At 39.7% G+C, this 20,732-nt stretch overlaps 1 protein-coding gene across 15 annotated transcripts in view; it reads left to right on the forward strand.

Moving 5' to 3' along the window:
• Nucleotides 1-20,732, forward strand: part of PPFIBP1 (PPFIA binding protein 1) — a 650,864-nt gene that overhangs the window by 574,650 nt on the left and 55,482 nt on the right. For all 15 annotated transcript variants that reach the window (XM_053719064.1, XM_053719065.1, XM_053719067.1 and 12 more), the window contains one exon: nt 11,824-11,946. In XM_053719064.1, the coding sequence (XP_053575039.1) occupies nt 11,824-11,946 (123 nt within the window). The remainder of the gene's footprint in view (nt 1-11,823; nt 11,947-20,732) is intronic.

Raw genomic sequence — 20,732 nt, forward strand, 5'->3', positions numbered from 1 at the left:
TTTGCTTGCAACCCTGTGTTTAAAAAGACACTGCCATTAAAGTGCTAATCATTCGAATCAATACAGATTTATACGGACAATATATATTCAGTGCTGTCTTTGTATAGGAACATGTTCACTTTAAAAAATGTTTCAACTTTTTCACAGGTATATAGGCTTCACTAATAAGCTTTTAGGCCCGCTATAAAGGGATTTAGATTGAGGTATTAACCATATACTAGATGAGAAATAGAATATCCACTTGTTCCTACTAACAAATAACTGGTCTATCATGTTGTGACAATTGTTACAATTGCATTAATTAATTTGTTTATTTACTGAACATATGCAATATTTTGGTGATTCATTAGTCACAACATATATGTCCCAGAGGTATTTTGTAATTTCATTCATTGTCATTTGCTTATTTAAGTAACCAAAAAATCATTTACAGATCCATATATTAAATATTAAATGCATCAAATGATCTAGTATGTACAAATAGTTTTTTTTTACTATATCCCCACCAATCATGTTAAATTCTTTGTAGTCAGTATATACCTGGCAGGTGTAACTAGTTAGAGGAGGAGTTTTCGTTACTGAATCATTTTAATGGCAGTTTCTTTTTAAACACAGGGTTGCAAGCAAACAAACAGGCTATGACTATGGCTTTATGCTGAAACGCGTAAGCCAGATTTTGCTTTACTCCTTCTAACTTTGACCATGGGTACTGCTATCCTGTATTCCTTTTAAAATATTTTTGAATAAAGAAAGAGTTTTAACTTTTTGCAGCGGTGGTGATTCCTTTGTTCTCCTTTTGCATTGTTACTACCGACATCACCACGCTGAGCCGCTGTGCTGGGAGCCACGATAGGATTGGCTGGAGAGCACACACCCACCAGAATACGTCACAGGTTTGGATATCGGACGCAAGCAGAAGATCTAAGGCCACCGAAAAGCACAGAGTGAGCGGAAGGAATAGAGGGTAACCGAGATTAAGGTCCCTGGATGAAGAATACCTGCTCACACTAACATCGGAAGACCGGTCTTTCTGCAGAAGTGACTGAATAGGTGTGTGGAAGGTATGGTAATTGGGCCCGCCGAGGCTTTACTTCTTAAGATTGCTGCAATGCACTGGAATGTTTACATACAGTGTTTTGAACGCTAAGCTTTTGTTTGGAACGATCAGCAAGTTAAAGCTGTACAGAGGAGGATACCTCCAAGCAACAATACACTAAGTAGTATATATACTTATGCATACCTCCATACATTTTATGTGACAGTTTTCCTCTTTTTACAAGTTAAGTTTATATAAACAGTATCGTTACCAGCAATCCTAACTTATATAATAAAGCACTAAGCTTACAAAGCACTTCAGTGTTGGAACTTTTAAAGAGTATATAACCTTATATCACCCTTTGATTCTTTGTCTCTAACAGACCAGAGACGTTTGAAATTGGTTGCAGCCTGTCGGAACGTTCAGTCTCAGTCATTCCCTTCAGTAGCTATGTGCATGGAAGTTTTAGGTCTCATGACTGCAGCAACGGACGCGATCCCCTTTGCTCGTTTTCATATGAAACCTCTTCAGCTTTGTATGCTGAACCAATGGTGCAGGGATTATACAAGGATATCACAATTAATATCCTTAAATTCCAATGTTCGACTTTCTCTGTCTTGGTGGTTAGATCACCATCGTATAATTCTAGGGGCCTCTTTCGTTCATCCAACCTGGACTGTGATCACAACAGATGCGAGTCTTTCAGGTTGGGGAGCTTTTTGGGGATCTCTGACAGCACAAGGGATCTGGAAATCTCAAGAGGCGAGATTACCAATCAATATTTTGGAACTCTGTGCAATTCTCAGGGCCCTTCAGTTTTGGCCTCTGTTGAAGAGAGAACCGTTCATTTGTTTTCAGAGAGACAATATCACAACTGTTGCATATGTCAATCATCAGGGTGGGACTCACAGTCCTCAAGCTATGAAAGAAGTATCTTGGATACTTGTTTGGGCGGAATCCAGCTCCTGTCTAATTTCTGCGGTTCATATCCCAGGTAAAGACAATTGGGAAGCGGATTATCTCAGTCGTCAGACTTTACATCCGGGAGAATGGTCATTCCACCCAAATGTGTTTTCTCAAATTGTTCAGATGTGGGGCCTTCCAGAAATAAATCTGATTGGATCTCATCTAAACAAAAAAAATTCCAGGTACCTGTCCAGGTCCAGGGATCCTCAGGCGGAAGCAGTGGATGCATTGACACTTCCGTGGTGTTATCAACCTGCTTATATTTTCCCGCCTCTAGTTCCTCTTCCAAAAGTGATCTCCATGATCATCAGGGAGCAATCGTTTGTGCTGCTGGTGGCTCCAGCATGGTCTCACAGGTTTTGGTATGTGGATCTTGTTCGGATGTCTAGTTGCCAACCTTGGCCACTTCCATTAAGGCCAGACCTTCTATCTCAAGGTCCGTTTTTCCATCAGGATCTCAAATCATTAAATTTGAAAGTATGGAATATTGAACGATTAGTACTTAGTCATAGAGGTTTCTCTGACTCAGTGATTAATACTATGTTGCAGGCTCGTAAATCTGTTTTTAGAAAGATTTATTATCGAGTTTGGAAGACTTACATTTCATGGTGTTCTCATAAATTTTCTTGCCATTCTTTTTGAATTCCTAGAATTTTAAAGTTTCTTCAGGATGGTTTGGATAAAGGTTTGTCTGCAAGTTCCTTGAAAGGACAAATCTCTGCTCTTTCTGTTTTATTCCACAGGAAAATTGCTAAACTTCCTGATATTCATTGTTTTTTTTACAGGCTTTGGTTCGTATCAAGCCTGTCATTAAATCAATCTCTCCTCCTTGGAGTCTTATTTTGGTTTTGAAGGCTTTACAGGCTCCTCCATTTGAGCCTATGCATTCTTTGGACATTAAACTACTTTCTTGGAAAGTGTTGTTCCATTTGGCCATCTCTTCTGCTAGAAGAGTTTCTGAATTATCTACTCTCTCTTGTGATTCTCCTTTTCTGATTTTTCATCAGGATAAGGCAGTTTTGCGGACTTCATTTAAATTCTTACCTAAGGTTGTAAATTCTAACAACATTAATAGAGAAATTGTTGTCCATTCTTTGTGTCCTAATCCTAACAATTCTTTGGAGAGATCTTTACATTCTTTGGATGTGGTGAGAACTCTTAAATATTATGTGGAAGCCACTTAAGATTTCAGGAAGACTTATAGTCTATTTGTTATCTTTTCTGTTTCCAGGAAAGGTCAGAAGGCTTCTGCCTTTTCTTTGGCATCGTGGTTAAAGCTTTTGATTCATCAAACTTATTTGGAGTCGGGTAAAACCCCGCCTCAGAGAATTACAGCTCATTCTACTAGATCAGTTTCCACTTCTTGGGCTTTTAAGAATGAAGCTTCAGTTGATCAGATTTGCAAAGCAGCAACTTGGTCTTCTTTGCATACATTTACAAAAATTCTACCATTTTAATGTATTTGCTTCTTCGGAAGCAGTTTTTGGTAGAAAAGTTCTTCAGGCAGCGGTTTCAGTTTGATTCTTCTGCTTATGATTTAAGTTTTTCTTTTTGTTTTTTGAGAATAAATTTATATTTGGGTTGTGGATTAAAGGGACACTGAACCCAAATTTTTTCTTTCGTGATTCAGATAGAGCATGCAATTTTAAGCAACTCTCTAATTTACTCCTATTATCAATGTTTCTTCGTTCTCTTGCTATCTCTATATGAAAAAGAAGGCATCTAAGCTTTTTTCTTGGTTTAGAACGCTGGACAGCAGTTTTTGATCAGCAAGGACAACCTAGGTTGTTCACCAAAAATGGGCCGGCATCTAAACTTACATTCTTGCATTTCAAATAAAGATACCAAGAGAATAAAGAACATTTGATAATAGGAGTAAATTAGAAAGTTGCTTAAAATTTCATGCTCTATCTGAATCTCAAAAGAAAAAAATTGGGTTCAGTGTCCCTTTAATTTTTTGCAGCGAAATGGCTGTTTCTTTCATGTAATTAGCAAGAGTCCATGAGCTAGTGACGTATGGGATATACATTCCTACCAGGAGGGGCAAAGCTTCCCAAACCTCAAAATGCCTATAAATACACCCCTCACCACACCCACAATTCAGTTTTACAAACTTTGCCTCCTATGGAGGTGGTGAAGTAAGTTTGTGCTAGATTCTACGTTGATATGCGCTCCGCAGCAGGTTGGAGCCCGGTTTACCTCTCAGCATGCAGTGAATGTCAGAGGGATGTGAGGAGAGTATTGCCTATTTGAATTCAATGATCTCCTTCTACGGGGTCTATTTCATAGGTTCTCTGTTATCGGTCGTAGAGATTCATCTCTTACCTCCCTTTTCAGATTGACGATATACTCTTATATATACCATTACCTCTGCTGATTCTCGTTTCAGTACTGGTTTGGCTTTCTACAACATGTAGATGAGTGTCCTGGGGTAAGTAAGTCTTATTTTCTGTGACACTCTAAGCTATGGTTGGGCACTTTTTTATAAGTTCTAAATATATGTATTCAAACATTTATTTGCCTTGACTCAGGATATTCAACATTCCTTATTTTCAGACAGTCAGTTTCATATTTGGGATAATGCATTTGAATTAAACAATTTTTTTCTTACCTTAAAATTTGACTTTTCTCTGTGGGCTGTTAGGCTTGCGGGGGCTGAAAATGCTTCATTTTATTGCGTCATTCTTGGCGCGGACTTTTTTGGCGCAAAAATTTTTTTCTGTTTCCGGCGTCATACGTGTCGCCGGAAGTTGCGTCATTTTTGACGTTCTTTTGCGCCAAAAATGTCGGCGTTCCGGATGTGGCGTCATTTTTGGCGCCAAAAGCATTTAGGCGCCAAATAATGTGGGCGTCTTATTTGGCGCTAAAAAAATATGGGCGTCACTTTTGTCTCCACATTATTTAAGTCTCATTTTTTATTGCTTCTGGTTGCTAGAAGCTTGTTCACTGGCATTTTTTCCCATTCCTGTCATTTAAGGAATTTTGATCAATTTTTCTTTATATGTTGTTTCTTCTATTACATATTGCAAGATGTCCCATGTTGAAGAGTCAGAAGATACTTCTGGAAAATCGCTGCCTGGTGCTGGAGCTACCAAAGCTAAGTGTATCTGCTGTAAACTTTTGGTAGCTGTTCCTCCAGCTGTTGTTTGTATTGAATGTCATGACAAACTTGTTAATGCAGATAATATTTCCTTTAGTAAAGTTACATTATCTGTTGCTGTTCCATCAACATCTAATACTCAGAGTGTTCCTGATAACATAAGAGATTTTGTTTCTAAATCCATTAAGAAGGCTATGTCTGTTATTCCTCCTTCTAGTAAACGTAAAAAGTCTTTTAAAACTTCTCATTTTTCAGATGAATTTTTAAATGAACATCATCATTCTGATTCTGATAATGGTTCTTCTGGTTCAGAGGATTCTGTCTCAGAGGTTGATGCTGATAAATCTTCATATTTATTTAAAATGGAATTTATTCGTTCTTTACTTAAAGAAGTCCTAATTGCATTAGAAATTGAGGATTCTGGTCCTCTTGATACTAAATCTAAACGTTTAGATAAGGTTTTTAAATCTCCTGTAGTTATTCCAGAAGTTTTTCCTGTTCCTGGTGCTATTTCTGAAGTAATTTCCAGGGAATGGAATAATTTGGGTAATTCGTTTACTCCTTCTAAACGTTTTAAGCAATTATATCCTGTGCCATCTGACAGATTAGAATTTTGGGACAAAATCCCTAAGGTTGATGGGGCTGTCTCTACTCTTGCTAAGCGTACTACCATTCCTACGGCAGATGGTACTTCCTTTAAGGATCCTTTAGATAGGAAAATTGAATCCTTTCTAAGAAAAGCTTACTTGTGTTCAGGTAATCTTCTTAGACCTGCTATATCTTTGGCGGATGTTGCTGCAGCTTCAACTTTTTGGTTGGAAGCTTTAGCGCAACAAGTAACAGATCATAATTCTCATAGCATTATTATTTTTCTTCAACATGCTAATAATTTTATTTGTGATGCCATCTTTGATATCATTAGAGTTGATGTCAGGTATATGTCTCTAGCTATTTTAGCTAGAAGAGCTTTATGGCTTAAAACTTGGAATGCTGATATGTCTTCTAAGTCTACTCTGCTTTCCCTTTCTTTCCAGGGTAATAAATTATTTGGTTCTCAGTTGGATTCTATTATCTCAACTGTTACTGGAGGGAAAGGAACTTTTTTACCACAGGATAAAAAATCTAAAGGTAAATTTAGGTCTAATAATCGTTTTCGTTCCTTTCGTCACAACAAGGAACAAAAGCCTGATCCTTCATCCTCAGGAGCGGTATCAGTTTGGAAACCATCTCCAGTCTGGAATAAATCCAAGCCTTTTAGAAAATCAAAGCCAGCTCCTAAGTCCACATGAAGGTGCGGCCCTCATTCCAGCTCAGCTGGTAGAGGGCAGATTACGTTTTTTCAAAGAAATTTGGATCAATTCCGTTCACAATCTTTGGATTCAGAATATTGTTTCAGAAGGGTATAGAATTGGCTTCAAGATAAGGCCTCCTGCAAAGAGATTTTTTCTTTCCCGTGTCCCAGTAAATCCAGCGAAGGCTCAAGCATTTCTGAAATGTGTTTCAGATCTAGAGTTGGCTGGAGTAATTATGCCAGTTCCAGTTCTGGAACAGGGGCTGGGGTTTTATTCAAATCTCTTCATTGTACCAAAGAAGGAGAATTCCTTCAGACCAGTTCTGGATCTAAAAATATTGAATCGTTATGTAAGGATACCAACATTCAAAATGTTAACTGTAAGGACTATCCTGCCTTTTGTTCAGCAAGGGCATTATATGTCTACAATAGATTTACAGGATGCATATCTGCATATTCCGATTCATCCAGATCACTATCAGTTTCTGAGATTCTCTTTCCTAGACAAGCATTACCAGTTTGTGGCTCTGCCGTTTGGCCTAGCAACAGCTCCAAGAATTTTTACAAAGGTTCTCGGTGCCCTTCTGTCTGTAATCAGAGAACAGGGTATTGTGGTATTTCCTTATTTGGACAATATCTTGGTACTTGCTCAGTCTTCACATTTAGCAGAATCTCATACGAATCGACTTGTGTTGTTTCTTCAAGATCATGGTTGGAGGATCAATTTACTAAAAAGTTAATTGATTCCTCAGACAAGGGTAACCTTTTTGGGTTTCCAGATAGATTCAGTGTCCATGACTCTATCTTTGACAGACAAGAGACGTCTAAAATTGATATCAGCTTGTCGAAACCTTCAGTCACAATCATTCCCTTCGGTAGCCTTATGCATGGACATTCTAGGTCTTATGACTGCTGCATCGGACGCGATCCCCTTTGCTCGTTTTCACATGCGACCTCTTCAGCTCTGTATGCTGAACCAGTGGTGCAGGGATTACACAAAGATATCTCAATTAATATCTTTAAAACCGATTGTACGACACTCTCTGACGTGGTGGACAGATCACCATTGTTTAGTTCAGGGGGCTTCTTTTGTTCTTCCGACCTGGACTGTAATCTCAACAGATGCAAGTCTTACAGGTTGGGGAGCTGTGTGGGGGTCTCTGACGGCACAAGGGGTTTGGGAATCTCAGGAGGTGAGATTACCGATCAATATTTTGGAACTCCGTGCAATTTTCAGAGCTCTTCAGTCTTGGCCTCTTCTAAAGAGAGAATCGTTCATTTGTTTTCAGACAGACAATGTCACAACTGTGGCATACATCAATCATCGGAGGGACTCACAGCCCTCTGGCTATGAAAGAAGTATCTCGAATTCTGGTTTGGGCGGAATCCAGCTCCTGTCTAGTTTCTGCGGTTCATATCCCAGGTATAGACAATTGGGAAGCGGATTATCTCAGTCGCCAAACGTTGCATCAGGGCGAATGGTCTCTTCACCCAGAGGTATTTCTTCAGATTGTCCAAATGTGGGGACTTCCAGAAATAGATCTGATGGCCTCTCATCTAAACAAGAAACTTCCCAGGTATCTGTCCAGATCCAGGGATCCTCAAGCGGAAGCAGTGGATGCATTGTCACTTCCTTGGAAGTATCATCCTGCTTTTATCTTTCCGCCTCTAGTTCTTCTTCCAAGAGTGATCTCCAAGATTCTGAAGGAATGCTCGTTTGTTCTGCTGGTAGCTCCAGCATGGCCTCACATGTTTTGGTATGCGGATCTTGTCCGGATGGCCTCTTGCCAACCGTGGACTCTTCCGTTAAGACCAGACCTTCTGTCGCAAGGTCCTTTTTTCCATCAGGATCTCAAATCCTTAAATTTAAAGGTATGGAGATTGAACGCTTGATTCTTAGTCAAAGAGGTTTCTCTGACTCTGTGATTAATACTATGTTACAGGCTCGTAAATCTGTATCTAGGGAGATATATTATAGAGTCTGGAAGACTTATATTTCTTGGTGTCTTTCTCATCATTTTTCCTGGCATTCTTTTAGAATTCCGAGAATTTTACAGTTTCTTCAGGATGGTTTGGAGAAAGGTTTGTCTGCAAGTTCCTTGAAAGGACAAATCTCTGCTCTTTCTGTTCTTTTTCACAGAAAGATTGCTAATCTTCCTGATATTCATTGTTTTGTACAAGCTTTGGTTCGTATAAAACCTGTCATTAAGTCAATTTCTCCTCCTTGGAGTTTGAATTTGGTTATGGGGGCTCTTCAAGCTCCTCCGTTTGAACCTATGCATTCGTTGGACATTAAATTACTTTATTGGAAAGTTTTGTTCCTTTTGGCCATCTCTTCTGCCAGAAGAGTTTCTGAATTATCTGCTCTTTCTTGTGAGTCTCCTTTTCTGATTTTTCATCAGGATAAGGCGGGGTTGCGAACTTCTTTTGAATTTTTACCTAAGGTTGTGAATTCCAACAACATTAGTAGAGAAATTGTGGTTCTTTCATTATGTCCTAATCCTAAGAATTCTAAGGAGAAATCATTGCATTCTTTGGATGTAGTTAGAGCTTTGAAATATTATGTTGAAGCTACTAAGAATTTCCGAAAGACTTCTAGTCTATTTGTTATCTTTTCCGGTTCTAGGAAAGGTCAGAAGGCCTCTGCCATTTCTTTGGCATCTTGGTTGAAATCTTTAATCCATCATGCTTATGTCGAGTCGGGTAAAACTCCGCCTCAAAGGATTACAGCTCATTCTACTAGGTCAGTTTCTACTTCCTGGGCGTTTAGGAATGAAGCTTCGGTTGATCAGATTTGCAAAGCAGCAACTTGGTCTTCTTTGCATACTTTTACTAAATTCTATCATTTTGATGTGTTTTCTTCTTCTGAAGCTGTTTTTGGTAGAAAAGTACTTCAGGCAGGTGTTTCAGTTTGAATCTTCTGCTTATATTTTCAGTTTTTTTCATTATAAATTTAAACTTTATTTTGGGTGTGGATTATTTTTCAGCGGAATTGGCTGTCTTTATTTTATCCCTCCCTCTCTAGTGACTCTTGCGTGGAAAGATCCACATCTTGGGTAGTCATTATCCCATACGTCACTAGCTCATGGACTCTTGCTAATTACATGAAAGAAAACATAATTTATGTAAGAACTTACCTGATAAATTCATTTCTTTCATATTAGCAAGAGTCCATGAGGCCCACCCTTTTTGTGGTGGTTATGATTTTTTTGTATAAAGCACTATTATTCCAATTCCTTATTTTTTATGCTTCGCACTTTTTTCTTATTACCCCACTTCTTGGCTATTCATTAAACTGATTTGTGGGTGTGGTGAGGGGTGTATTTGTAGGCATTTTGAGGTTTGGGAAACTTTGCCCCTCCTGGTAGGAATGTATATCCCATACGTCACTAGCTCATGGACTCTTGCTAATATGAAAGAAATGAATTTATCAGGTAAGTTCTTACATAAATTATGTTTTTTATTTTTATCCCTCCCTCTCTAGTGACTCTTGCGTGGAGTTCCACATCTTGGGTATTGCTATCCCATACGTCACTAGGTCATGGACTCTTGCCAATTACATGAAAGAAAACATAATTTATGTAAGAACTTACCTGATAAATTAATTTCTTTCATATTGGCAAGAGTCCATGAGGCCCACCACTTTTTATGGTGGTTATGATTTTTTTGTATATTTCCAAATTCCTTTGTTGATGCTTTTTACTCCTTTCTTTATCACACCACTTCTTGGCTATTCGTTAAACTGAATTGTGGGTGTGGTGAGGGGTGTATTTATAGACATTTTGAGGTTTGGGAAACTAGCTCATGGACTCTTGCCAATATGAAAGAAATTAATTTATCAGGTAAATTCTTACATAAATTATGTTTTTTGTGTGTACGCCTGAGTGTTTTTGTGTGTATGTCTGAGTGTTTTTGTGTGTGTGTGTCCGACTGTGTTTCCGAGTGTTAATGTGTGTGCATCTGAGTGTGTGTTTAAGTGTGTCTGAGTGTTTGTATGTGTGTCTGCCTGTGTTTGTGTGTGTCTGCTTTCTGGAGGGAGTGGGGGTGACACCATAATTTACCGCACCGGGTGACACCAACCCTAGTGACGCCACTGAATGTGTGTGCAATGTATTCACGTATATCATGCTGGGATCAGTTGGTTTAAGATTCGGCAGCTGAAGTAATGTGTTAGTGCACAGCAGACAGCTAGTGCTACACAGTAATCTCACAGATCATCACTGTTAACTGAATGAGATCAGATTACCGTCACTGTTTTGTTGGTTTATAATCTGTTCCTGGTGGATGACAAAGAGGCTGTTACATCAGAAGAGGTTTAGATTTACTGAGCTGTATACTAAATCTGTGACATACACAGGACCCGCCCCCTCTATGTATACAGAACCTAATTGTCACTCTAGTAGCGTAATAACATAGGATTTATAAGAGTTGTTTTTAAAGGGACATTGTACTCAACACATTTCTACCATTGGTATAAAAGAGCAGCATTTAAATAAAGGCGTTAGCAGCCAATGAACATTAACAAGAAGTATTAGATTTAATTTAAATTTAAACAACTTTTACTTCACATTTTTTTCAGGCAAAAACTATTTCAAAATATTTGAGGTCAGTATCTCTTTAAAAGGACTATAAACAGTTTTAGATTGAAATTTCATGATATGTAGTTATAAAAAAAAAAAAAAAGAAAACTTTGCAATATACTTTCATTATTTATTTCCTGTAATTTGAAAAATAGGTTTTTTTTCTTAATTCCACTGAGTTCCTATAAAGTTATGGGTGCACCATGTTGGAACTTAGGTTTCCCCTTATCTTTATCTTCTGCTGGGGACAGTTAGCAAGAGATAAAAAACAAACAAACGTGCAAACAAGGCTGTCTTCAATATTTAGAACAACTAAAATAATTTAGAAAAAATACATCTTTAATTCTCAAGCTAATCTTTGCTTTGTAACCCATCAGTATATCTGCTCAGTATCCCCTTAATTATGTTGCTACTGTTAATCTTACCCCTGAAGATCAGTGAATTCTTTGAAAGAGAGTTGTGTGTAAATCTAGTCGTTTGTTACACAAGTGGATATAAGATACTCTTGGGGCTAGATTTTATCTTGTCCGAATGCCCTGATCGGTTGCAGAGTCGCTCATTTGAGCCAGCAACTGATATTTATGAAACAGAGGACAGGCACTCTATAAATCCAGGTGGCAAGTCAGTACTATGTACCATCATCTCCATACTGCAGGATCTGTAGATCTAATCATTTCATTTCCTTGTGTTGCTCATGTTTCATTATAGGTGTCACCTGTGTCATTAGAACCATTAGAACAAATCAGATCTTAATATTACACTGATGGAAAGACTTGTGAGTTGAAATGTATTGATAGTAAATGTGTCCGTGGGCAGCATCTGAACATAATATCCTCACTGTGTTTTGTAGGATGATTTGGTGTCACTCAAAGTTGTCAGTGTCCTGCACCACCTCAGTATCAAGAGGGCCATCCAGGTGCTGAGGATTAACAGCTTCGAGCCCAACTGTCTGCGCAGGAGGCCTTCAGATGAGGTAACCACGTCTTGCTCTAACTGTACATTAGTAAACAAAGTCAAATAGCCGTTTTAGACTGATGGTAGAATTTATAAAGACATTTTTGGATAGTCAGTCATAATTTTTACAATCCTAAATATCTATCTTGTAATACCCAGTAACTACAGAACTGTGCAGCCCAATACATATTTCTATAATATGCCTTTGTATAAGGAAATACATGTTGAATACCAAGATATTCATTGTTTATTGGCTGCTATGGGCATGGCCTGCAGCTCTGTTGTGGGAGATAGTCAATACTCCAAAGGTCTGACAAGAAAAAGCTAGTTCGATACAGAATTAAAATACAAATATTTAACGTATTCTAAAACGTGTTTTCACCTTTTAATCATGGATACATGGGGGACTCATCACATGACAGGGAGGTCACTCTGATGCAATTCAAAAACATTTTACAGCGAATTACTGTAGATTTGTTACGTTATTTAGTAGAATCCAGCGCTTTTCATTTAATAGATTGTTATAACATGAATTATCTCTATATGAAATCAGCCGTCACATGTATTTATTCATTTTAAAGTTTTGCAAGATCAGCAGAAATTTGTGTTACACTTTGTTGTTTTATAATATTTTTTAATTTTTTCTGTATTCAATATTTATAGTTTACATGCTTACTGGACCATAGGCTTCTACATGTACAGCTATATACTTTATAAACAATGCATTTACTGAGTGTTGTTTTTGCAGCGCTACTTAAAAGGCCATGATACCCAAATGTTGAAACATTTGAAAGGGAGGCAGCATAGCTGTAAAAAGCTGACTAGAAAATATCACCTGAACATCTCTATGTAAAAAAGAAAGATATTTCTCCAACATAGGTGTGTCCGGTCCACGGCGTCATCCTTACTTGTGGGATATTCTCTTCCCCAACAGGAAATGGCAAAGAGCCCAGCAAAGCTGGTCACATGATCCCTCCTAGGCTCCGCCTACCCCAGTCATTCTCTTTGCCGTTGTACAGGCAACATCTCCACGGAGATGGCTTAGAGTTTTTTAGTGTTTAACTGTAGTTTTTCATTATTCAATCAAGAGTTTGTTATTTTCAAATAGTGCTGGTACGTACTATTTACTCAGAAACAGAAAAGAGATGAAGAATTCTGTTTGTATGAGGAAAATGATTTTAGCAACCGTAACTAAAATCCATGGCTGTTCCACACAGGACTGTTGAGAGCATTAACTTCAGTTGGGGGAACAGTTTGCAGTCCTTGCTGCTTGAGGTATGACACATTCTAACAAGACGATGTAATGCTGGAAGCTGTCATTTTCCCTATGGGATCCGGTAAGCCATGTTTATTACGATTGTAAATAAGGGCTTCACAAGGGCTTATTTAGACTGTAGACATTTTTTGGGCTAAATCGATTGATATTAACACTTATTTAGCCTTGAGGAATCATTTATTCTGGGTATTTTGATATAATAATATCGGCAGGCACTGTTTTAGACACCTTATTCTTTAGGGGCTTTCCCAAAGCATAGGCAGAGTCTCATTTTCGCGCCGGTGTTGCGCACTTGTTTTTGAGAGGCATGGCATGCAGTCGCATGTGAGAGGAGCTCTGATACTTATAAAAGACTTCTGAAGGCATCATTTGGTATCGTATTCCCCTTGGGTTTGGTTGGGTCTCAGCAAAGCAGATACCAGGGACTGTAAAGGGGTTAAAGCTTAAAACGGCTCCGGTTCCGTTATTTTAAGGGTTAAAGCTTCCAAAATTGGTGTGCAATATTTTCAAGGCTTTAAGACTCTGTGGTGAAAGTTTGGTGAATTTTGAACAATTCCTTCATGTTTTTTCGCAATGCTCTCAAGGCTTGGCCTCAGCTAGCGAGGACCAAGTTCATACGGTTTCAATCAGACAACATGACGACTGTTGCGTACATCAACCATCAGGGGGGAACAAGGAGTTCCCTAGCGATGGAAGAAGTGACCAAGATCATTCTATGGGCGGAGTCTCACTCCTGCCACCTGTCTGCTATCCACATCCCGGGAGTGGAAAATTGGGAAGCGGATTTTCTGAGTCGTCAGACATTGCATCCGGGGGAGTGGGAACTCCATCCGGAAATCTTTGCCCAAGTCACTCAACTTTGGGGCATTCCAGACATGGATCTGATGGCCTCTCGTCAGAACTTCAAAGTTCCTTGCCACGGGTCCAGATCCAGGGATCCCAAGGCGGCTCTAGTGGATGCACTAGTAGCACCTTGGACCTTCAAACTAGCTTATGTGTTCCCGCCGTTTCCTCTCATCCCCAGGCTGGTAGCCAGGATCAATCAGGAGAGGGCGTCGGTGATCTTGATAGCTCCTGCGTGGCCACGCAGGACTTGGTATGCAGATCTGGTGAATATGTCATCGGCTCCACCTTGGAAGCTACCTTTGAGACGAGACCTTCTTGTTCAGGGTCCGTTCGAACATCCGAATCTGGTTTCACTCCAGCTGACTGCTTGGAGATTGAACGCTTGATTTTATCGAAGCGAGGTTTCTCAGATTCTGTTATCGATACTCTTGTTCAGGCCAGAAAGCCTGTAACTAGAAAGATTTACCACAAAATTTGGAAAAAATATTTCTGTTGGTGTGAATCTAAAGGATTCCCTTGGGACAAGGTTAAGATTCCTAGGATTCTATCCTTCCTTCAAGAAGGATTGGAAAAAGGATTATCGGCAAGTTCCCTGAGGGGACAGATTTCTGCCTTGTCGGTGTTACTTCACAAAAAACTGGCAGCTGTGCCAGATGTTCAAGCCTTTGTTCAGGCTCTGGTTAGAATCAAGCCTGTTTACAAACCTTTGACTCCTCCTTGGAGTCTCAATTTAGTTCTTTCAGTTCTTCAGGGGGTTCCGTTTGAACCCTTACATTCCGTTGATATTAAGTTATTATCTTGGAAAGTTTTGTTTTTAGTTGCAATTTCTTCTGCTAGAAGAGTTTCAGAATTATCTGCTCTGCAGTGTTCTCCTCCTTATCTGGTGTTCCATGCAGATAAGGTGGTTTTACGTACTAAACCTGGTTTTCTTCCAAAAGTTGTTTCTAACAAAAACATTAACCAGGAGATTATCGTACCTTCTCTGTGTCCGAAACCAGTTTCAAAGAAGGAACGCTTGTTGCACAATTTGGATGTTGTTCGCGCTCTAAAATTCTATTTAGATGCTACAAAGGATTTTAGACAAACATCTTCCCTGTTTGTTGTTTATTCAGGTAAAAGGAGAGGTCAAAAAGCAACTTCTACCTCTCTCTCTTTTTGGATTAAAAGCATCATCAGATTGGCTTACGAGACTGCCGGACGGCAGCCTCCCGAAAGAATCACGGCTCATTCCACTAGGGCTGTGGCTTCCACATGGGCCTTCAAGAACGAGGCTTCTGTTGATCAGATATGTAGGGCAGCGACTTGGTCTTCACTGCACACTTTTACCAAATTTTACAAGTTTGATACTTTTGCTTCTTCTGAGGCTATTTTTGGGAGAAAGGTTTTGCAAGCCGTGGTGCCTTCCATTTAGGTGACCTGATTTGCTCCCTCCCTTCATCCGTGTCCTAAAGCTTTGGTATTGGTTCCCACAAGTAAGGATGACGCCGTGGACCGGACACACCTATGTTGGAGAAAACAGAATTTATGTTTACCTGATAAATTTCTTTCTCCAACGGTGTGTCCGGTCCACGGCCCGCCCTGGTTTTTTAATCAGGTCTGATAATTTATTTTCTTTAACTACAGTCACCACGGTACCATATGGTTTCTCCTATGCTATTATTCCTCCTTAACGTCGGTCGAATGACTGGGGTAGGCGGAGCCTAGGAGGGATCATGTGACCAGCTTTGCTGGGCTCTTTGCCATTTCCTGTTGGGGAAGAGAATATCCCACAAGTAAGGATGACGCCGTGGACCGGACACACCGTTGGAGAAAGAAATTTATCAGGTAAACATAAATTCTGTTTTTACCTCAAAAGTTCCTCAGTAGCCACATCCCATTGTAAAGGACTTCTAAGCAGCAAATCAGTATGTCTGTCCCTGGACAGCTAAGGGATTGAGCCTTGTGCACTCTCATCTTATTTCCCTATTCAGTATCAGGAAGTTTACTATGAAATCTCATGACAGTTAAGTGAAATCTCATGAGATCACAGTAAAAGAGTTCATGACCTCAGCACCGTTGATGCTGATTGTCTGCTGTTCATTTCTTCATTTATTTATTCTTTTACCTGCAGCTGAGCAGCAGATGAGTATAACTTTTCTCCAACATAGGTGTGTCCGGTCCACGGCGTCATCCTTACTTGTGGGGATATTCTCTTCCCCAACAGGAAATGGCAAAGAGCCCAGCAAAGCTGGTCACATGATCCCTCCTAGGCTCCGCCTACCCCAGTCATTCTCTTTGCCGTTGCACAGGCAACATCTCCACGGAGATGGCTTAGAGTTTTTTGGTGTTTAAATGTAGTTTTTATTCTTCAATCAAGAGTTTGTTATTTTAAAATAGTGCTGGTATGTACTATTTACTCTGAAACAGAAAAGAGATGAAGATTTCTGTTTGTAAGAGGAAGATGATTTTAGCAACCGTTACTAAAATCGATGGCTGTTTCCACACAGGACTGTTGAGATGAAGTAACTTCAGTTGGGGGAAACAGTGGGCAGACTTTGCTGCTTGAGGTATGACACATTTCTAACAAGACTTGGTAATGCTGGAAGCTGTCATTTTCCCTATGGGAACCGGTAAGCCATTTTCTTAGTTTAGTATAAGAATAAAGGGCTTCACAAGGGCTTTAAAGACTGGTAGACATTTTTCTGGGCTAAAACGATTACTTTATAAGTATATTTAGTGGATTTTAACTATAAATAGTTCTTTCAATCTTGGGGATTGTATTAAAAAAACGGCAGGCACTGTATTGGACACCTTTTTCACTGGGGGCCTTTTCTAGTCATAGGCAGAGCCTCATTTTCGCGCCACTAATGCGCAGTTGTTTTTGGAAAGCAAGGCATGCAGATGCATGTGTGAGGAGCTAAGAACCACTGAAAAAGCTTATTGAAGGCGTCATTTGGTATCGTATTCCCCTCTGGGCTTGGTTGGGTCTCAGCAAAGCAGATACCAGGGACTGTATAGGGGTTAAATGTAAAAACGGCTCCGGTTCCGTTATTTTAAGAGTTAAAGCTTTCAAATTTGGTGTGCAATACTTTTAAGGCTTTAAGACACTGTGGTGAAATTTTGGTGAATTTTGAACAATTCCTTCATACTTTTTCACATATTCAGTAATAAAGTGTGTTCAGTTTAAAATTTAAAGTGACAGTAACGGTTTTATTTTAAAACGTTTTTTGTGCTTTGTTATCAAGTTTATGCCTGTTAACATGTCTGAACCATCAGATAGACGATGTTCTGTATGTTTGAAAGCCAAGGTTCCTCCCCATTTAAATATATGTGATGAATGTGACATAGTGTCCAAACAAAGTAGGGACAATGATGCCACTGATAATGATGTTGCCCAAGATGATTCCTCAAGTGAGGGGAGTAAGCATGGTACTGCATCATCCCCTTCTGTGTCTACACCAGTCTTGCCCACACAAGAGGTCCCTAGTACATCTAGTGCGCCAATACTTCTTACTATGCAACAATTAACGGCTGTAATGGATAATTCTATTAAAAACATTTTGTCCAAAATGCCCACTTATCAGAGAAAGCGCGATTGCTCTGTTTTAGATACTGAAGAGCATGAGGACGCTGATGATAATAGTTCTGACAGAAATTTCAGATTCAGGGAAAAATTCTCAACAAGCAGAACCTGATGTTGTAACATTTAAATTTAAATTAGAACATCTCCACGCACTACTTAAGGAGGTATTATCTACTCTGGATGATTGTGACAATTTGGTCATTCCAGAGAAATTATGTAAGATGGACAAGTTCCTAGAGGTCCCGGTGCCCCCCGATGCTTTTCCTATACCCAAGCGGGTGGCGGACATTGTAAATAAGGAATGGGAAAGGCCCGGCATACCTTTTGTTCCTCCCCCTATATTTAAGAAATTATTTCCTATGGTCGACCCCAGAAAGGACTTATGGCAGACAGTCCCCAAGGTCGAGGGGGCGGTTTCTACTCTAAACAAACGCACTACTATCCCTATAGAAGATAGTTGTGCTTTCAAAGATCCTATGGATAAAAAATTAGAGGGTTTGCTTAAAAAGATGTTTGTTCAGCAAGGTTACCTTCTACAACCAATTTCATGCATTGTTCCTGTCACTACAGCAGCGTGTTTCTGGTTCGAAGAACTAGAAAAGTCGCTCAATAAAGAATCTTCGTATGAGGAGGTTATGGACAGAGTTCAAGCACTTAAATTGGCTAACTCTTTTATCTTAGACGCCACTTTGCAATTAGCTAGATTAGCGGCGAAAAATTCAGGTTTTGCTATTGTGGCGCGCAGAGCGCTTTGGCTAAAGTCTTGGTCAGCGGATGTGTCCTCCAAGAACAAATTGCTTAACATCCCTTTCAAGGGTAAAACGCTGTTTGGCCCTGACTTGAAAGAGATTATTTCAGACATCACTGGGGGAAAGGGCCACGCCCTTCCTCAGGATAGGTCTTTTAAGGCTAAAAATAAGCCAAATTTCTTCTGTTATGTGTGATCAGTCCACGGGTCATCATTACTTCTGGGATATTATCTGCTCCCCTACAGGAAGTGCAAGAGGATTCACCCAGCAGAGTTGCTATATAGCTCCTCCCCTCTACGTCACCCCCAGTCATTCTCTTGCACCCAAAGACTAGATAGGAGGTGTGAGAGGACTATGGTGATTATACTTAGTTTTTAGAACTTCAATCAAAAGTTTGTTATTTTACAATAGCACCGGAGCGTGTTATTACCTCTCTGGCAGAGTTTGAAGAAGAATCTACCAGAGTTTTTCTTATGATTTTAACCGGAGTAGTTAAGATCATATTGCTGTTTCTCGGCCATCTGAGGGAGGTAAAAGCTTCAGATCAGGGGACAGCGGGCAGTTGAATCTGCATTGAGGTATGTCGCAGTTGTTATTTCTGAATGGAATTGATGAAAAAATCCTGCCATACCGTTATAATGAACATGTATGTATACTCTACACTTTAGTATTCTGGGGATGGTATTTCACCGGAATTACTCTGTAAAAGTACATTAAACCTTTTATTAGGTATTTTTCATGTTAAACGTTTTTGCTGGAATGTAGAATCGTTTGCATTAATGAGGTACTGAGTGAATAAGTATTTGGGCATTATTTTCCACTTGGCAGTTTGCTTGTGTTAATTATGACAGTTTCGTTTCTCTCTCACTGCTGTGTGTGAGAGGGAGGGGCCGTTTTTGGCGCTCTTTGCTACGCATCAAAAATTTCCAGTCAGTTTTTCTGCATGATCCGGTTCATCTCTAACAGAACTCAGGGGTCTTCAAACTTCTTTGAAGGGAGGTAGATTCTCTCAGCAGAGCTGTGAGACTTATATAGTGACTGTGATTTAAAACGTTGTTTAAAATTTAATTAGTGTTATTTTACTAATGGGAACAAACCTTTGCTAAAAAGTTGTGTTGTTTGTTAAGAGTGATGCTATAACTGTTTTTTCAGTTCATTATTTCAACTGTCATTTAATCGTTTAGTGCTTCTTGAGGCACAGTACGTTTTTATTAAATAAAATTGTAACCGAGTTGCATGTTTATTGCTAGTGTGTTAAACATGTCTGATTCAGAGGAAGATACCTGTGTCATTTGTTCCAATGCCAAGGTGGAGCCCAATAGAAATTTATGTACTAACTGTATTGATGCTACCTTAAATAAAAGCCAATCTGTACAAATTGAACAAATTTCACTAAACAGCGAGGGGAGAGTTATGCCGACTAACTCGCCTCACGTGTCAGTACCTGCATCTCCCGCCCGGGAGGTGCGTGATATTATGGCGCCTAGTACATCTGGGCAGCCATTACAGATAACATTACAAGATATGGCTACTGTTATGACTGAAGTTTTGGCTAAATTACCAGAACTAAGAGGCAAGCGTGATCACTCTGGGGTGAGAACAGAGTGCGCTGATAATTCTAGGGCCATGTCTGATACTGCGTCACAGCTTGCAGAGCATGAGGACGGAGAGCTTCATTCTGTAGGTGACGGTTCTGATCCAAACAGATTGGATTCAGATATTTCAAATTTTAAATTTAAATTGGAAAACCTCCGTGTATTACTAGGGGAGGTCTTAGCAGCTCTCAACGATTGTAACGCTGTTGCAATACCAGAGAAAATGTGTAGGTTGGATAAATACTTTGCGGTACCGGCGAGTACTGACGTTTTTCCTATACCTAAGAGATTAACTGAAATTGTTACTAAGGAGTGGGATAGACCCGGTGTGCCGTTCTCACCCCCTCCAATATTTAGAAAGATGTTTCCAATAGACGCCACCACACGGGACTTATGGCAAACGGTCCCTAAGGTGGAGGGAGCAGTTTCTACTTTAGCTAAGCGTACCACTATCCCGGTGGAGGATAGCTGTGCTTTTTCAGATCCTATGGATAAAAAATTAGAGGGTTACCTTAAGAAAATGTTTATTCAACAAGGTTTTATATTACAACCCCTTGCATGCATCGCGCCGATCACGGCTGCGGCAGCATTTTGGATTGAGTCTCTGGAAGAGAACCTTAGTTCAGCTACGCTGGACGACATTACGGACAGGCTTAGAGTCCTTAAACTAGCTAATTCATTCATTTCGGAGGCCGTAGTACATTTAACCAAACTTACGGCTAAGAATTCAGGATTCGCCATTCAGGCACGCAGAGCGCTGTGGCTAAAATCCTGGTC

This window comes from Bombina bombina, chromosome 6 (genome assembly GCF_027579735.1).
Source record: "Bombina bombina isolate aBomBom1 chromosome 6, aBomBom1.pri, whole genome shotgun sequence".
Classification (NCBI taxonomy): Eukaryota; Metazoa; Chordata; class Amphibia; order Anura; family Bombinatoridae; genus Bombina; species Bombina bombina.